The sequence below is a fragment of the Vidua macroura genome, chromosome 3 (assembly GCF_024509145.1).
Source record: "Vidua macroura isolate BioBank_ID:100142 chromosome 3, ASM2450914v1, whole genome shotgun sequence".
NCBI lineage: Eukaryota > Metazoa > Chordata > Aves > Passeriformes > Viduidae > Vidua > Vidua macroura.
The window spans coordinates 32,904,902-32,922,730 of NC_071573.1; the positions used below are offsets into that span (position 1 = coordinate 32,904,902).

General features: G+C 53.3%; 2 protein-coding genes across 5 annotated transcripts in view; both read right to left on the reverse strand.

The window, feature by feature from the left end:
• The window catches only part of PTK7 (protein tyrosine kinase 7 (inactive)), a 41,753-nt gene extending 23,986 nt beyond the window's left edge, over nt 1–17,767 (reverse strand). For 2 of the 4 annotated variants that reach the window (XM_053972879.1, XM_053972877.1), the window contains exon 1: nt 17,500–17,767. In XM_053972879.1, coding sequence (XP_053828854.1) covers nt 17,500–17,659 — 160 coding nt within the window. In that variant the 5' untranslated portion in view covers nt 17,660–17,767. Of the gene's footprint in view, nt 1–10,909; nt 10,999–17,499 lie in introns of those variants that run through there. The other 2 variants (XM_053972878.1, XM_053972880.1) reach the window with 2 other exon arrangements.
• On the reverse strand, nt 13,077–17,399 carry LOC128804759 (heme-binding protein 1-like). The gene is made up of 4 exons (XM_053972882.1): nt 15,506–17,399; nt 14,564–14,705; nt 14,239–14,422; nt 13,077–14,090 (listed from the first exon to the last, which is right to left on the reverse strand). The coding sequence occupies exons 1-4, from the start codon at nt 15,533–15,535 to the stop codon at nt 13,916–13,918; spliced, it is 531 nt and encodes a 176-aa protein (XP_053828857.1). The 5' UTR covers nt 15,536–17,399; the 3' UTR covers nt 13,077–13,915.
• Nucleotides 17,768–17,829: the final 62 nt, after the last annotated feature.

The following is a 17,829-nucleotide window of genomic DNA, read 5'->3' on the forward strand; positions in this document are numbered from 1 at the left end:
CCTCATTGCTGCACCCACAAGGTCTGTGTGGCTCAGAGCTCATCCCACGGCAGCTGGGGCCAGCATCTCCAGGTATCACACCAGCTCTTGCCAATCCATCTTCACATCCTTGCACTCAGGCTGAGGGCCAAAGGCTGACGTTGTTCCTGTCATCCCAAGTCCAGCCAAGAGGGATTCCCCCATAAGAGCACTGTGTGTGTGTGGATGGAACGCCTGGCCAGGGCTCCGCATTATTCCTATTCCAGCTGAAACACCGTTCCAGATGACGGGAAAAACCAGAAGAAGCTCCATAAAACTGTCTGGCACTTCCCTTCAGCAAACAGGAGCCCCAGCCAGCGGCTCCAGAGAATGGAAGCTCAGGCTGTAAAGACAAAAGGACGTGGGGGTGGGGGTGGGAAGAGGCCAGGGCAAGGGAAGCAGAGCAAAGAGGAGCAGCACGCACACAAGGCCTGCAAGCAAAGCCAGCTGCTTCAGCAACGCACCATCCACCATCGGAGACAGAGCTGCTGCTCAGAGCCCGTTCCTCTCCACGCAGCGAGGTCACCAAGGCTGCACTGGGCATGGAGCACTCCTGCCAGCAAGCCCTTCTTACCCTCCCCAGGACTGTTTGCTGGAGAATGAAGCTTATTTGCCACTGAAAGTGCCTGAGTGAGCTGTTTCTCTGTGTGCTGCCACCAAACCCACTGGAAGGAAGAAAACATCTCCAGTACCACCCAAACCTGTGCTTCCCTTTGGGTATGCTTGTCTGGACATCTTGCAAATCTTGCTTGCTCAGGGGGCCAAGTGAGAGGGTTACAGCCTTACCCAGCACACCCCAAGACATGGCTCACCAGCAAACTCCACAAACACCCTGAGAGCTACAGAGCAGAGCCAGCAGCTGTAGGAGCAATGAAGGGACAGAAGTTTAGGTCAAAAATTCCCATCTACACTACTGCAAATACCCTCTCCATTTTGCTGACAGCTCCATATTTACACCATCTGTACGGACTTCAAGCCCACCCATAAGCAACTTGCTGGTCCCAAACAAGACTCTGCAAGCTGGGGACAAAGGGACAGCTGCACTTCTGAGCCTTGCGTGCAGGGAAACAGACAGGAAGCTTATTTATATCCCAAGCTCTGCTCTAGGATAAATATTTTAAATCTCTCTCCAGGTCATGTCAGTATATTTACAGCTAAGTTTCCCTTAGTTATATGCCTGTAGAGACTCAGATGGATTTGCCATGAAGATCCAGCTGGCCAAGCTTTCCAGACAGCTTACAGCTCATGGGAGAAATGGTTCATCCAGTGCCATGGTCTTGAAAACGACACCCATGCTCTGGCAACTGCTGCAGGGATTCAGTTGTCTACTCCTTCCTGCTGCTGTCTCTGTATAGCCCACCCACAAGCATGCACCCAGCCACTCTGCCTTCCCAGGAACAAGGAGAAATCATGGAGGCTGGGAAATGTCACCATACAACACTAGATCAGGGCAATCCTGCTGCTGGGCTCCCTACAGAGCACAGCTGCGCTGTGGGTCTCGCTCATGGTGAATCTCTGGAGCATCCTGCTTCACCATAGGTAAAAACCTGCTTGTTCCCCTCCTACAGGAAGGAGAGAAGCTCCCAGGAGAGGCAATTACTTTTCCTAGCAGCCACCACAGTGCTGCAAAGTAAAAATTGCTGTGAAAAGGCATTGAGGAGATACCTGAAATAGGCCTCACTCCATTAACTGCATGGGTGCCTCTTTTATTTATATGGGCTCTGCAAGGTTGGGTTTTGACCTCTGGCTGCCTCTGAAGCTTAAGGAGGATGGACTGGCTGCCCAGGGCTTCCTGATGGCTTCATGGGATTTCTGTGCCAACCCTCACGAGTGTTTCAGGAACACTTGCTCATAAACACTGCCCACTGTGCACTGCACATCCATTTTCCATCTGTGTGGCACTGGCTTCTTTCTGGCTATAAAGCACCATCCACAACTCCCCATAGCTGCCTCCAGCTATGTCCTACAGGTCTGCAGATTTCTCCTAGATCCTCCTCTTTTCATTACTAGAAAGCTGAAGATCAGCCCCATTTCACAATCATCATTTACAATTGTGCAGGGAAGCACTGTTGTCCAGGACTTACCTCCTGGGAAAACATCACCAGGGAGGCTGGACCTGCAGTATCACCTCTGAAAGCAAAGAGGGCACAGAAAAGAACAGTTACTTGTTTATTTTCATTGAAGCCATTTATGAATCTATATTAAAAGCCACAAAAATAGGAAAGCAGATGGAGAAGCTAATATTTATTCTGCTTATGCAATATTAATTAAGAGGTAGCTTCTCTATGAGACATTGTTACATTATCTCAGCTAAAAATGGAAAAAAGTCCCTGAGTGGGAAGACTATGCAGCAGGGCACTTTCTGGAATATTTTACAAATCGATAACTAGGCGGAATGTTTGCTACAGATAAATCTAATGCAAGGTCCTTGTGTCAAATTAAAGAAAAGCTTGGCTATAACAGTCTCACTGAGACATAAATTCATACTAACCAGATCTCCTTGAAAAGTAAGTGCTTTTCTCCATTGCAGCAGAAAATCTGATTTCCAATACATCTGGTGAACAAATAGTTCTTACTGGACAGTCACAAAGCCACCAGTACAAAGAGTACCTGGACACCCTAAGCAACCAAATGCCAAGGAAGCACACAAACAGTGGCAACAGACACTCAACAACCAGATCACAAAGCTGTGCTGAGATACCTGCAGGTCCCTGGCTGCTCAGTGTGGCCACTCAGCAACCCAGGTATAATGGATTGCTCCATCAAACCCATGGCAGACCTCTGTCTGCAGGAATGCATCTCCAGCCAGTGAGAGGCAGGCCAAAATCCCAGCAAGGCCACAGAAACAAAACATGATGGTGAAGGACACCCAGGATGACGGTCTTTTGTTAATTCCTTGCCACAATGTTAACCATTCAGATTAATGCTTTCTGCTTCAGGCCACATGGCTTTGAGACTTTTCTTCAGCTGAGCAGAAGAATCCTTATCCAGAAAGTCTCCTGATTTCCAAGGACCACCTGAACATCTCAGCAGCCCTGCCCCAGCTCTGCTCTGACTTCTCATCACTTGCTGTGAACTGGAGGTTAGGCTCAAGGAGACAAAGACAAGATGGCAGGAGGAAGCCACAGCCACACCTGGGAAAACAGCAGTGCCCAGAGGCAGGCATTGGAGAGAAACCAAGCAAAAGCAAAGTCTGAGAAGGGGGCGTGTGGCATGCCATGGCAGGTCTGGATACAGAAAAGGAATCAGGAAGAGGTGGAGATAGGAGGCACAACTGGGAAAGGAACAGTTGCACTTGAGCCAGAAAAAGGCAGCAGGACAGAGACAGGACAGGGGCAGGAGGGTCAGTGCTGGCGAGGGCCCAGCAAGTAGCTCCTCCACTTACACATCAGAAGGCTGCAAGAACACACACAACATGCAGGGAGAGCCAGCAGGAGTTAACTCAGAAGAGGAAAAAAAAAATCAGACGTGTTGCCTTTGTTGCTCAGCTTTTGCTTGGAATATGGTGGACAAAGAACTGCTTGAATCTAGCTGGAGGAAAGAATGATCACAGAACAAGTTCTCACTGCTACAGAAGGAGTCTCAGCCCAGGAACTGGCCAGTCCCATTGCACCTGCCAGGTGCTCAGATGTGTGCCAGGCTCATGGTGTTTACAGCAGGCCATATGGATGGATAGGAATAAAGAACATCAAGTAACTCACTTGGGGTTTTTTTGTCTAAGACAATTTGTACAATTCTTGCAACTGCTGACAGAGACTTTTGGTGTCGGTCCCTCTGCAAAGGCAACTGCATAACTCAGCAGCACAAACCCATCTATGCTCCCATGAATGGTTAAGGAGAACTGAATGCACTGCCCTTTGTGGCACCCTACGAGACTGTCTGGCTTTATTCTTTCTGGTCTTGTCTTTGCTAGGAAAGACAAAATCCATAATATTTTCTCCAATGAATGCTTCCCAGTGATCCAGGCACTGCCAGCGACTTCAACAGACTCAGCAGCATGGAGCAGCTCCATGCCACAGGAGTGCCAGGCTGCCCCAGCAGAGCCAGGACACACACCAAGGCACACTGCAGTGGAGCAATAAAGGCACTTGCAAGCAACAGCTTGTCCTGCCCTTAACCATTTGGACAGCTTCTGTATGGTTTGAATCAAAGGCTTCCTTTGTGCTTCCAAAGAAGCCAATGAACAACTGCAAGGAGGAGAGCATTTATAGCAGGTCTTAAGCAATACCATGCCTATCTTGTGCCAGCATCACTCTCAGAAAGGACAGCCCCCCAGAGCAGACCTGCCCAGAGGCACACGAGCCTCCTCTCTGCAACCAGAATGGGACTTGGCCTCCACATACCACGGCTCTGGGGACAGACCCGTCTGGCTTTCTTCTGGAGTGACGGAGGACAGAGCCAACCTGCCGGTCTGCCCAAATTGACAGAAGGAGGGTGCAGTCTTGGCTGCTCTTCAGGGTGGCCTGAGCTGCATAAAAATGTAAAATCCTGCTGCTGGGACAAGCTTCATTTCACAACAGCATCGCAGGAGAGGCAAAGTTACAAAGCCTTATATCTTAGAGCTACAAACATCTTGGGCATTAGCACCAAGGTCTGAGCACAGTGCTCATGGACACTGCTGTCTTACAGGACAGAAGTCACCTAGGAACTGAACACAGGTCAACCAGGGGCTGAAATACAAAGAGCTTTGCAATCCTCACTCACTTAAACCCCAGCCCCTTTCCACACCGGGTCCCAGCACAGACATCCCAGCAATGACAACCCTACATCATTGCTTTCTCCCAGCACACAACACCTTGTTTTCCAGAGAGGGAAGGTTCATGCCCTGAAATCAAATGTGTCACACCACCTTCCAGACAGGAATCTGCTCGTATCAGTTTTCTTCATTCATCATCCCACACAATACAACCATCAATCCAAGCCATCCCAACCTCCCAGAGGTGCAGACCACCTGACAATGGTGGATTCAATTCATGCACGCTCAGGGGCCCTGTGCACGCTCTGGTTCACAGGTGCCAAAATCCCTGCCTGCTCCATTCAAGTCAGACAGTTTGACAAGGAGGAGACACACCATTGGTATCCCATTGGCAAGCACCATCTCACAGGAGGAATCATCACCTAAAACCAGCCATGCATCCTCTCCTAGCACACAACCTGTGCACGCCCCCTGTGCAGGGAGACAGGAGTTCACGAGCACTCCTCACTGTTCATCCCGAATTCCACAGTTGGACTCGGATGGTTTTCAGTCTGCTCTCGGAGGCACCTGAACACCTCAGCATTCATCTGTTCCCTACCAGCAGAAATATTTTAATTACAACACGGGCCTTGCCTGGATGGCACTTAAAATTTTTAAGTATTAGAATGCATTGTCAAAAGAGGCCCTTGCAGAACAATTTCAGAAGGTCAAAATCAGAGAATAGAGGATGGATTCTTGAAAGCTGATCAAATAAAAGGAGCGGCCCCAGGCAGTAACAGTCTGTAAAGAGTATCAAAATAGCGCCCACCCATCAACTTTCCCAAACTGCTAAGACAAGCAAGCTTGGGAAAAGTCAGAGCTGAGCAGGCACACCGAAACTGCTCATCCCAGGCACACAGATCAGGCTTTCAGAAACTTGCAAACCACTCTGAAGTGCCCCCCCTTGCCACTCTCTTTGCTGATCCGACAGCATGTATTAGTCATCTCTCAAAGCAGAGGTAAGCAGTCTATTCTGTGACCAGACAGAGACTGCTTCCCTGAGAAAGACAAGGCTTAAGTTAAGACTAGGAGTACTGTACAGGTCAGCCTTTTAAGCTCAGGAAAAACATTTCTGTATTAAGTTTAAAAAGAGCTGGCAAGAGTGAGAAACTGAGCCGAAGCAGCAGTCAATGAAAAGCACATGCACTGCAGACCTGGCTGCCAACACAAATTGATGCTTTGAAACAAAGACCACTTGTGTTTTGGCTTGAAGGTCTTCCACAGCTACTCATCAAGAGCTGCACAGTTTAAAAGGAGACACAGGTAAACACAGAACAGTGCTTACTGCCAACTATTTCCCTGGAACAAAGGAATGACCAGAAATGGAGTCCTTGCCTTGACTGGGTGGCATGGGTTCATCCTCACTGTGTTGTCCCATGCCAAATAAGGCAGAGACAATAGGAAATGGTGGACAAACCTATTCAGCCTCTATTTAAGCAGCATCTGGATCCAGAGCCTGAACCTGGAGAGCTGCAGTTCCTTAAGACATCGAATATGCCTCCAACCTCAAGAGCCTACAGGAGCTTCACTACAGTCAGCCTTCACTCGTCTTCACCCATTTCCAAAAGAGACCCTGAAAAACTGTTCTTCGTGTTCATCCCTCCCCGAGACTACAGACACCTGTGTGCCTCCTGCAAAGCAAGATCCTGGTCTAGCTCCCAAACCAACCTCCATCCACATGCCTTGCAAGACTCTTTTCCTTCCTGCTTGCACAGTGATATATTCAGAAGGCACATGAAGACTGAAACAGGAGATGGTCTTCTCCACAAAAACGATCCTTCCTTCAGTCTGGTCCTTTTTTAGGCACATCAGCTGTCCACTCTAAACCAAATGGCAAAGTCAACAGCTCCCATTGCAATGCAAAGGTGGATTTGCTGGTCCTGTGTGACTTCAGAGGTGACCTGACACTGCTCCTTCCTGTAACACCCAACAGCAGTGCAGGAAAGCAGCCACTGTGATAGGCAAGAAAAAGGAGAAAGCTGACAGCTCGTCAACACAGCACAGCAGATCCTGACAGAGTCTGGTAGGATGAAGGAGGTGAAAGTGCAGGACTCTGAACACACATCCTCCAGAATCAAAAATCTTTGTGCTTGCTTCCATATGCCATGGCTCAGCAGTGTCGGCATTAGGAAGCAAGCAAAAAAGTTTCTAGAAGACCCCAGCGCCCCTCACCTTACTAGCAACTCCCTCTGAACAACCTCCCTAAAAAACAGAGCCCAATATTTCTGAACTGCTGAAAGCTCACATGGATATCAGGAAAAAGACATGAACCATGTGCAGAGCCCCCAAACCATGACAAAAGCCAGGGAATGGTCATCACTCTAGCAGCAGCCACATGAAAAGCCTGAAAACCTGCAGCATCCCCACCCCTTCCTCATCAGGTCTCCCCCAGAGAACAAATCCTCCTGTGTCCAGCAGTGTGATTGCTTTTTTCAGGCAAGGCAGCACACAAGGTATGCTACAGGCACAGCACAGCCCTTTAACCCCTCTGTGCAATACAACATCTGCTCTTCCAACAGACTGAAAGTATTTTTAAGTAGCTCTGGGATGCCAGAGCTCCCAGTATCTTCCAGGCAAGGAGCAAGACATGGAATCAGGCCATCCACCTTGGCACCTCTGCCATGCTGAAACACACTGAGCCCAGGAAACAACATGTTACCAACTGTCAAATTATCATTTCTCCATCTCTCTTCCTCCTCTTCTCACAGACACAGTTGATTTTTATAAAGGTAGAAAACACTATAGGTGCCCTTCTCCCACCTCAGACATTATCAGCATTCTCCAGCAGGTACTGCCATGCCAAAGGCTCTGCCTCTTTCCCTTACACAGCAAAATCCACTGTGCTGGTTCACAGCCTTTGCAAACTCCACCAAACTCAAAGCTAACACCCTGTGCATCTTAAACCTCATCAAGAAGAATGTTCCTGTGCATCTGCCAAGCATCTTGCTAGTCTCGCTGCCCTCCAGGCCTCCAAAGAGCTGCCTGTCCCAGCCCCAGACACCGACACTGTATGTTGGGAGAATGAGAACTGTTCCTTGGGGTCTGGACAAACAATTGCATGTCCTCCAATCTCGGGGGAATTTCCCTCAAAACACCACAGCAGCAACTGCCTTCACAAAGAGCACGTTTGTGCCCAGGTCTGTCCACTTCTAAATAAGCATTTGTTCCCAGTTCCCGAATATCAAAAGCAGTGGAAACACCCACTGCTAATGTGAAATATTTTGCATTCCAGGCCTGAGAGGTATGCTTGAAAATGTTCAGAGAGGAAAGAGTGTTTATTCACTGGGAAGAGGTGTACTAGGTCCTGCTATTTACTTTAGCCCACGTGTGCTTGCTGGAATACAGCTTTGATCTTTGCAACTTAAATAGCAGATGAATTGAAATGAACGCAAGAAAAATATCAGTGTAAAGATCCTCTAGTAAATACCTGTAACCAGACCTCACAGCCTTCAAATCTTTTTGAAGTGCCTTATCACTTACAGCCAAACTAGCCCTTATGTTCTTGTCCACTGCCTCAAGGTGAGGCTCTTCTCTTCCTACCTTCTTCCCTCCATTCCCTTTGGGCTCCATGGCCTTTAGAGGAAGTGCAACCTGCCTTCCCTGCCTACCTGCTTGGATACAGCATGAACCAGCCTTTGGCCAAACAAGACCTACCATTTGAGCAATTAGCAGGTGTGAGCTGCCATCCCCTCACCTCCCTTGAACAAGAGGGACTCAACAGTCTGGGAGGAAACACGCTCCCAGTCAGCACGCAACTAAACACAGGGGCTTGCGGCAGTTTAAACATCTGCCCGTCTGCCTTTAGAAGATGGTCTCATTCCAGGTCAATTAAGAGCTCGGAACACATCTTTAAGGAATCTTTAAACACGACAGCCTCCTGACCAGTGCCAGTTCCCAGCGGTTCTGGACCCCACTGTGCAAAGAACTGCCTATGGCCACGACTATGGAGTTGCCATGCCTTTGAAGCTCCTGCCACTTGGAGGTTCCAGCCTGCCCAGAGCACTGTCTGAACAAAGCCAAGTCCCAAGGGGGATCAGATCATTCCTGTTTTCATAAATTTTCTTCTTTAAGACCAGGCTTGCTAGGAAGCATGAGAAACACACAGCTCAACACAGGACATGGAGGCATTTCCAGAACAAAATAGACCTTTTGGTTTTGGTTTTTTTTTTTTTTTCCTTTAAAGGAAAGTTGACTCAGCAAATATTTCCTCTGCTAGCATTTCAACCACATGTTCCAGCAGAAGTCAGCACACATCTGGCATGCTGCAGTGCCACTGCCAGAAAGATTACAGCTTCACTGAACAATGAAGTGGAGGAAGAGGGAGCATCAGTTCAGGCACCGAGCACTTCTGGAACACCTACATGGCAAAGGACCAGCGTTGTCCTTTGCATGGAGCCATGGATACTCCACACCTCCCAGGTCTTTCTCCAGTGCTCTTTCTAAACTCCATGCATGCCCTGCAGCCTACAAAACTTACCACCAGCCTGTAAAAGCTAGACATCAAATTGCACTTTTTGGCTACACTGATGGTGCCTGAGATTTTTTACAGTGTCTGCGAGCTGGACAGCTGCATGTTGCACCCAGTGCTGTAGGATGTGATCCTGCTCAGCAAGAGAAACAAGGGGGAGTGTACATGACTGGAGCAGTACAGAGACTCCAGCAACTGCAGAGTGGCAGGAAAGGCAGCACACAGTCCTCACAGGCAGGTTTACACATCCCAGCTGCCAGTGGTGGCCTGCTGGCACGTAGGTGAATGCTGTGGCAGATCCAAAGGGCCCTACGACTTCAAAACAGAGCCCAAGTTAAGCACGCACTCCCCCGCCAGAAACAGCCTTCCCAGAAGGCTGCCAAGGCGGATGGCAATCACGGTGCTAATCAGCTAAGTAAGTGCTGCTTTTCGTGCTTATCAGCTGTAAATTGGACAATACTTGCCTCCTGGCAGCAGGGCTCAGCCACGGCTCCAGATATGGACGGGCAGCAGCGCTGTAGATATCTTTCTCTCAGAGGCAGTATTCCCAGGTGCTAAGCATATTGCTTTTGATTTTATAGCAGAAACAGCAAAGCAAACTCTACGACTGTGCACGGTGGCACAGAAGGGACTGCAAACAGCTACTGCCAGGGCTCCTAAGTGAAATAACGAGGTGATGTGGCATGGGGCAGCCGTGGGACCCTTCAAAGCCGGGCTGGAAGACAGCTCAGCCCCTCTGGCTCTCATGCACAGCCAAGATCTTGGGCTCCTCAGAGAAGGAAAATGGTGCTGGGAAGTCAGCGGGGAGAAACACCACGGAGCAGAGCGAGAGAAGGAGAGCTGAACACTGTGAAAAGCAGCAGCCAGGAAAATCAAGGGGCCGCGGAGCTCGGAAGGGGCAGGAAGGGTGGCACGGGAGGGGGCGAGGCAGAGGGCTCTTCCAGATGCGCTCAGCAAGGGACAAAAACCCCTCAGCGGCCGGGAGGTCAATCTCCACGGGTGGCACCTCACCGCGCGCCCACTGTTTTTCCTCCGGGTTCTGATCTGACCAGAATTCATAGGAAAAACCACGCGCTGCTCTGCGCAGCCTTCCCGGTGTCAACCCTGCCCACGGGGCCGGAGGGGAGCGGGTCGGAACCAAGCCCCGCTCAAGGGGTCTCCGGGAGCCCTCCCCGGTGCGCGCTGCTCCCGGGGCGCCTATTCGCCATCTCCCAGACAGCAAATGTCTGGCGTATTTGCATCCCTGTGGATTTCGGCATGACGCTCCCCCTTCGGAGCGGGCGAGCCGGCGCACGCCGGGGAAGGAGAGCCGGGCGAGGCGCCCCGGCGGCTCCCGCAGCACAGCGGGGCTGCGCGGGGCGGGGGCGCGGCCGGCCCGGGGTGGGGGGGAAACAGATGGGGCCTCACGCAGCCCCTGCTCCGCGCCCGAGTCCGGCGGGACGAGCGGGCCCCATCGCCGCCGGGCTTACGGGAAGCCGGGGGGGAGCGAACCACCGGAGGCTCGGCCCCGGACACGGCGGCATCACCTTCGCTCCTGGGGCCGGTCGTGGACCCCCGCCCGCCGGCCCCAGCGCGGCCCAGCCATGGACTCGAGGGGAGGCGCGAATCTCCGCCGCCCCCGCCCCGCCGCCGGGACCCGCATTCCCTGCGCGGGGGAGGCTGCGGTGGCTGTCCCGGCCCGCACTCACCCAGCACCAGCAGTGCCCGCACCGCCGCCATCCTCCGCACCGCCGCCATCCCCCGCGCCGGTCAGCGTGCCCGCCGGACCCCAGCCATGCCGCCGCCGCCCCGCCCGCCGCCGCCGGGAGGGGTTCCGGAGGAGGGGCGGCCACCGGAAACCGGGCGGGGTCGGGAGGAGTGGGGTCCCCCAGGCAGCGCCCAGCTCGGCCCCCCGTGCCTCCGTCGCGATACACGAAGCTCAGGGCTCGCTGGCGCCATCCCCCGCAGAGCCCCGCCGGCACGGGGGCGGGGAGGGTCGCGCCGGGCTCCTGCGAACACCCCCCTGCTCCTGCCAGCGCCCCCGGAGTGCCCCGAGCAACGAGGAGGCGATGCGGCTCCCCTCCCGCCCGGGGGCTCCTTGTAGCCGGACTGTGTTAAACTGATGGCAGAAGATCCCGGTCTGTACCGCTGTGAACGACCCTGTGAAGGTACCGAGGCAGCGAGGAGCCAGGAGCTTTGCACCCTGCTATGGGCAGAGGGCTGGACACACAGTCCCAATGCACAGCACGCTGCCTGCTCCTGGCTGCTCCTCTGCAGGACCCAAGCTGAGGCACAGCAGCAAGAGCTGGTCTGGCCATCTGCGTGGCCCAGACTGGAGCCTCTCTGCCCGACCCAGTGCCTCTGGTGGAACCTGCTGCACCCCTGCACCACCGGCTCTGGCAGTTGTCGCTCTGAACACCAGCTTTCCAGCCGGTTTGTTGAGCCTCCAAAATACTGGTTTTGGTACTGTGTGGAAGACTCGCCATCAGACATGGCCCTGAGCACTGCTGGATCCATCACAGAGGATGCTGGAGCCTTTACTCAGCAAAACCTGTGCTACAGGATTGGAGCGCACTTGCTGCCCTGTGCGGCAGCGCCAGCCCGGTACTGCATCAGAAGCGCCCGCTATTATCACATCCTGGGAGACCACAGAGCTGCTCCCACAGGGCATGCAGCTGTAGAACTTTGCCAGTAACCACAGACCACTCCCCTCTCACAGGAAAGCCACCACCTCCTGCCACCAAAAGCTGTTCTGGTTTTGGTTGGGGACCAAGCAGCCTCAGAGGAAGCAGTAGCCTATTCAACACCCTCTAGAAAGGAAGTTTTACTTCCACCTGCAAGCTCAGGGCAAGCAAAACAGCTGATAAGAGAAAGGGTCTCTGTCCCACACACACTGGCAGACTTTACTCTCCCAGTGATACTGAGCCACCCAACCCCAGCTTCAAGGAATTGCTTCTCTTTCTCCAGGAGGGAAAGTGAGCTAAGCACTGCTGATCCATTCTCTGAGGAGCACTTGCCACATTAGCCCTCAGTGCTGTAGGCTGTGACTGCATCTCCTGGGTCCATATTGCCTTCAGTGCCCCAGGAACAAGAACTGTACCACAAGGTGGCCAGGAAACCACTGTCTGCCCTTGCTGTGCTTACCCAGACTCTGCCTCAACCTCCCTTGCAGAGAATGGTGTACCATGCTCAGCCCCACTCTCCCCATAGCTACAGGCTGGGCATCCAGGCTTCCCACAGCCAGAGGGCAAGCCAGCCCTGTGGATTTCAGTAAGCAGCACCTGACTGGCGAAAGGAGTGGCAGAAAACAGCTGTGCTGTTGGGCAGTGAGACCACAGAGGGGGCCAGGCCTACCAGTCATTCCTACCTCCTAGCTGCAGCATAGGGACAAAGGGCCAGAGCTGGAGTTTGAGCAACAGTGGCAGGCAACAAGGCATACAGCATAAGAAAACTCATTGGGAACTGTGTCGGAAGCAGTTAAAAGTCTCTCCACACCAAGCCCGTTAAGCACATCCCTGCAGGAGTGCATCAGATTCTGCAGCCAACCAGCATGATGTGGAGTTGCATTTGAATTCTCACCCCCAAAGATCAGGTGCCCATGTGAAGTACAGCCACAGTATCCAACTTCTGCACCACAGAAAAATGAGGCACACCCCATCCAATAGGCAAACCACCTTACCTGCAGGGGAGTGTGCTCACAATTCTTGCAGCAGCAACAGAAGCAGCCTGTGCTTGGCTGAACCTGGAAGCTGTAACCTGGGCTAATTAGAGCCACAGCTTTGCAGCCTGGAGCATCTCCAGGGAGGAGACAGCAAGGCTCTTCCCAAGCCAACCCAGCTGCCCTCCATCCCCACCATCAGTGATCTGTAGCTGCAGTGGTTTGAGCTGGGTTTATTTACTGTTGGCACTGCCAGCTTCCCCCAGGAAAGCATGGTGGTATTCATGGATGTGAATCACTAATCGATGCACAACACAACACACAGTGGTGCTGCTCCTGCTGCTCTCTGGACCTACCCCTCTCAGCTCACAGCAGATCTGCAAAACAGCACCCACAAGAGATGGACAAAGGCTGCCAGCGCCCTAGTCCTGGCTGAGGAATGGTGAGTGACAGCCAGGGAGGCACCCAACAGTCCAAAGAGAACCACCCAGCAGGAAACATTCAGGATTTGCACCTGAATTGAAGCCCTTTTCCCCTTTCAACCCAACTGTCTCTGTAGCAGCATTTCAGTGGCTCTGTTCAGGACATTCAGCTATTCTCACAGGAAGCAGGCTAAAGGCCACACTGAGCCCCACATATTGTACACAGTCATTCACCTTCTAGACACCATCACCTTGTGATGCTGTCCACCACTGGACCCACTAGCCCCCCTGGCATAGCTCTGCAAGCCCAGTGCAGGTCAGGCTAGCACATCACACAAGCCCACATGGTTACTGCCTTAATGAGCCCCCACCATGTGCTTCCCATCAAGAGCTTGCTCTAGAGGTCATCTTTGGTACCAGCTCCAGCCTCAGCTGTGGAGGCAGACGAAGCACAGAGCAGGCAGGATTTCTCCTGGCAGGACCCTTGCAGGGCAGGCTGGAAACCCACCCCACAGTCTCTTAGTCTCTCATTGTGTGGGTGAGTAGTGGGTGGGGATGTGCTCCGTCTCCTTTGGGTCAGAACTGTCATCTACACCGGGTCCAGTCGTACGCTGGCTTGCAGTGACGGAGGGGACTCACTCGGCCTGGCAGATGAACCAGATCTCATTGCGGCGCTGAGGGATGCTGGGATTTTCATAAGAAGCCACAATGTAGGTTCCCCGCAGCACCATGTCTGTGGAGCCCAAGAGCTCCCAGAAGAGACTGATCTCCCGCAGAATTGTCTCCTCAGTGGTCATCCCATAGAAAACCCTGCAGCAAAGGGAACAGCATAAGCAACAAAGCCTGCACGTTTGCACAGCCAGAGCTCCCATCCCTCTGCCTAACGAACCACAGCAGCCATGCAGGGAGTTTGTACATCTCTGCTGAGCTGAGAAAACACCTCTGATGCTGGGGTCACCTGGTTATAACCCGGAGTGGTGCCCTCTCGATGATGTGGATTTCGGGGTCCATGGGAACAGGGGGGTTTTGCTGGAATGCTCCTGGGAGATAATAGGCAGTTAGGACCTCACGCTCCAGCTCAGTCCCCTCCTTGGTCAGGTGGATTTCGTTGAGCACTGGGACTGTCATGCCCAGATGGCAACCTGGAAAGAGGTAGGCAGCAAGTGAGACAGGTGTGTTAGCAGCAGCAGCAGAGCAGCCCTCCTCCCCACTCCAGATGGACAGTGGCAAAGCCCTTCCCTCTGTGCAGTCTGCCAGCCCCTCCAGCCCCTGCCTGCACACACCTACAGAGTTCTCTTTGCAGATGTAGCGCATGAGCTTCATGAAGCTCATGGAGATGCTCTGCTCATACATGGGCTCCCCCATGGTGACACAGGCCCACTTCCCAGCTGGGTACCGCCGCTCCTCGTAGGCTGCTTCTTCGCACTGAAACAGGCCAGACAAGCCAAGTCAGAGTCGAGCACACTGACAACACTGCAGCAGCTGGGTGGATAACCAACACTGACAGGCAAGAAGCGGGGAGACATGAGCCTGCCAAAAAGAGAGCCCCTGCTAGGCACTGGTTGGCAGAACAGGACAAAGAAGGTGAAGGAAGCTGGCATCACACGGACCTCAGACAAGGATACTTATGAGCACTGGGCAAAGGTCAGCAGAAGTCAGCAAAAGGAAAGGCACAGACAAGGGACAGGGTGCAAGGGGGTCTGGAGGCTCCTGGCATGCACAAGGAATGCAGCACATCCTTAGCAAGGGGCACAGGACTTTCAATTCCTCTTTGGTCCGGCCTACTCACAAGGATGTTCCTGATTCCAGGCACCCAAAGGCCTCCAGTAAGACTGATGCTGTTCTCAGGTGCAGTGCCTTTTCCCTGGAACACTGCATGCACAGAGGATAACAGAAACATCCCTACCCATTAGAAGGGAAAATCTGGCAGAAGAGCTCTAGCACCCAGAAGAGTTGCAAAGACTGGAATAAAACTCCTTAGATCCTTCTCCCATACTAAGAAGTGACAGGAGGAAGAAGAGACATGAACCCAGCTGTGGAATTTTGTGCCATGAGTCAAAATCTCTATTTCCAACACAGAATGTCCAGTATTCTGGACAAACCTGATACAGAAGGGGGGGCAAGGGGAATGGGGAAATTGCATCTGGGTATATTCATAGGCCACCTCATGGCATGTCTGTGACCACAGGTAACCTAAACAGGCACTGGGAAGTTGTAGCCAGCACCTGTCTTCCTACTCTCAGCTTGTTCTTCATCCAGATCAGAGTGGTCACAAGACATCCTTGTCCCACGGAGCTCAGGGCATCTTCCCAAACTTCTTGCTTCCATAGCTGTGCCAGCAGTGACAGAGACAGGAAGCTGTGACAACAGCTGGGTGCAGCCTCCCTGTGCCTCCACCCAAATCAGGTGTCTATCCTGAAAGCCAAACCAAAGGCAGAAGGCCTGCTTGTGTGCATCAGTGGGATGCCAGTAAGAAGAGCACCCCAAACCACTGTGGGCATTCACCCCCTAGCTGGGGCCGTGCCTGCCATTGTCCCACCAAGCAAAGCAAAGCAGATCAAGAGCATTTTCCAAGCAAGGAAATCACCAATCCCTCTACTCTATCTGCAACTCTCATCTGCCATACCACCTGCAATAAAATCAACCCAGTGAAGTCACAGCATCTGGCTGTGCCACAGCCTGGTCCACTGGTCTACTAAGCACCACCACTCTGGATGACACTTGTCCAAAAGAAATATGGAATATGGAAGATGCTTCATGCAGACACAATAGCAACAGGTCCTTGCAATGTGAGCTGGGGAACTGAGCCCTGACTGAGCTGGGAGCTGAGTGCTGACAGGGCACAATGCTGTAGGTGGCATAATAATTCACTTGCCTTCAAGAGGATGAGGGCTTGTAGCACCAATAGCTCAGGATAGCTCACCTACTGATCTGCCTGAGCCTGGCAAACGTGTCCCTAAGAGCCCCAGCTCCAAAGTCCTCTCAGCGCTGATGTAAGGCAGTGGCTCTTCTCACTCAGCCTCACACTCCAAGAATCCTCCTCAGGCACAGATGGGATGCTACACAACAACAACAGCTCTTCAGTTCCCACCAAGTCTTGGGGCCCCATTCCTGCCTGGGACTGATACAGGTGGAGAAAAGGCCAGATTAAGTCCCTGGGACCCAGAACAAGGAAAGAGGGAGTCTGGTGAAGCCCCAGTTCCAAGCTGCATAAGCCACATGCTCAGACATGTTTTACAGGGAGTGCTGGATCTCAGCCCAGAAGAAACTCGTTAACCACTTCTCATATAGAGGACAATTGACAGATGTCTTCTTGGTAGAAAGCCCAGCTAAGCCTGCAGAGACATAAGAACCAGTCTGACAAGCAGTTATTTCTCAAAGCACAGAAGCACCCTTATGTGCAAGAGATGCAAGTAAGTGTGCAAAATAGCAAGCACAAAGAGAAGATCTTCAGGCAAAAGACACCATGTTTGGATTGGTGTTGAGACAAATAACTACACATGCTTCCAACTGACAGCCAGGGTCACAGGCCCTGTGTTCCCCACAGACACATCTTTATATTGTGCCAGCCAACATAATCAGCACAAACGCAAAGCCAGCAGGACTTCGAGCTATGCAACAAGGTGTTTGGAGAACGGCAAGGGAGCAGGCTCTGAACTGAAAGTTCACTTTCTTAGATGTGCCCACCCCAGCAAGATGACAGGCTGGTAAAGGAGGTAGCTGGAAGTCAGAAGACCAGAGAAAGCAGCACGACTTGTCCAATTTTAAAATAAAGGCCGGGAAGCTGAGCATTGCCATTACTCTACACAGGAGGAGGTGCAGGAGTGGCAGAATACTGCACCGATCCAGAGGTGCCATCCCGGGCGCGGTGCCGCAGGAGCCCCGGCGAGGCTGGTGTGTGCATGCCGACACGTGGCCCCGTCCCTGCCAGGGACAGGCTCTTCCAACGGCCCGGGCGGGCGGCAGCACCCGAGGCAGCCCCACCGCGGGCGGGCAGCAGGCGAGAAGCCGGCTGTGCGGAGAGGGTCGGGCCTCACCTTCCCGTGCTCCGAGAGGGAGACGTACGGCACGGGCTCGCGAGCGTGCCTGTGCCGGGCCATCTCTGCGATCGGGCCTGCCATGTCTGCAAGGCAAAGCACACGAGAGACGAGGCTCGCCCTGGCCGCAGCGCAGGAGTCCCGGTTCGTGCCACCACAGCCCCGGCAGGCCCGGCGCTCACCTCGGGGCAGGCTCACTCGGTGCGTGCTGGCCACGGCCTCCCAGTGGGCGAACAGCCGTCCCTCCCCCTCCTGGTCGTCCTCGCTGTCGCTGCCATCCCCCTCGGCGGCCGCGGGCTCCTCGCCCAGCCGCTCCAAGTCCTCCAGCGTGATCCGCGCCATCGCGTCCGCCGGGAACGGGACGGGGACCGCCCCGGGGCGGCACAGCACAGCCCAGCACGGCGGAGAGCGCCCCCTGGCGCTCCGGCGGACCGCGCGGAGCGTGTCGGCGCTGTCCCCGCGGCAGGCTGCTCCCGCCCCCGCCTCCCCCCCGCCCCCCCGCCCCGTCCCCC

What these genes read in the sequence shown, in the direction of transcription:
- LOC128804759 (XM_053972882.1), bottom strand. Translation starts at nt 15,535, where the DNA reads ATGAAGAACAAGCTGAGAGTAGGAAGACAG. An exon ending in AGCTGAGAGTAGGAAGACAG is followed by an intron (nt 14,706 to 15,505) that starts GTGCTGGCTACA and finishes GGCCTGTTTCAG; the next exon opens with TGCGAAGAAGCAGCCTACGA. An exon ending in CCACTCCGGGTTATAACCAG is followed by an intron (nt 14,091 to 14,238) that starts GTGACCCCAGCA and finishes CCTTTGCTGCAG; the next exon opens with GGTTTTCTATGGGATGACCA.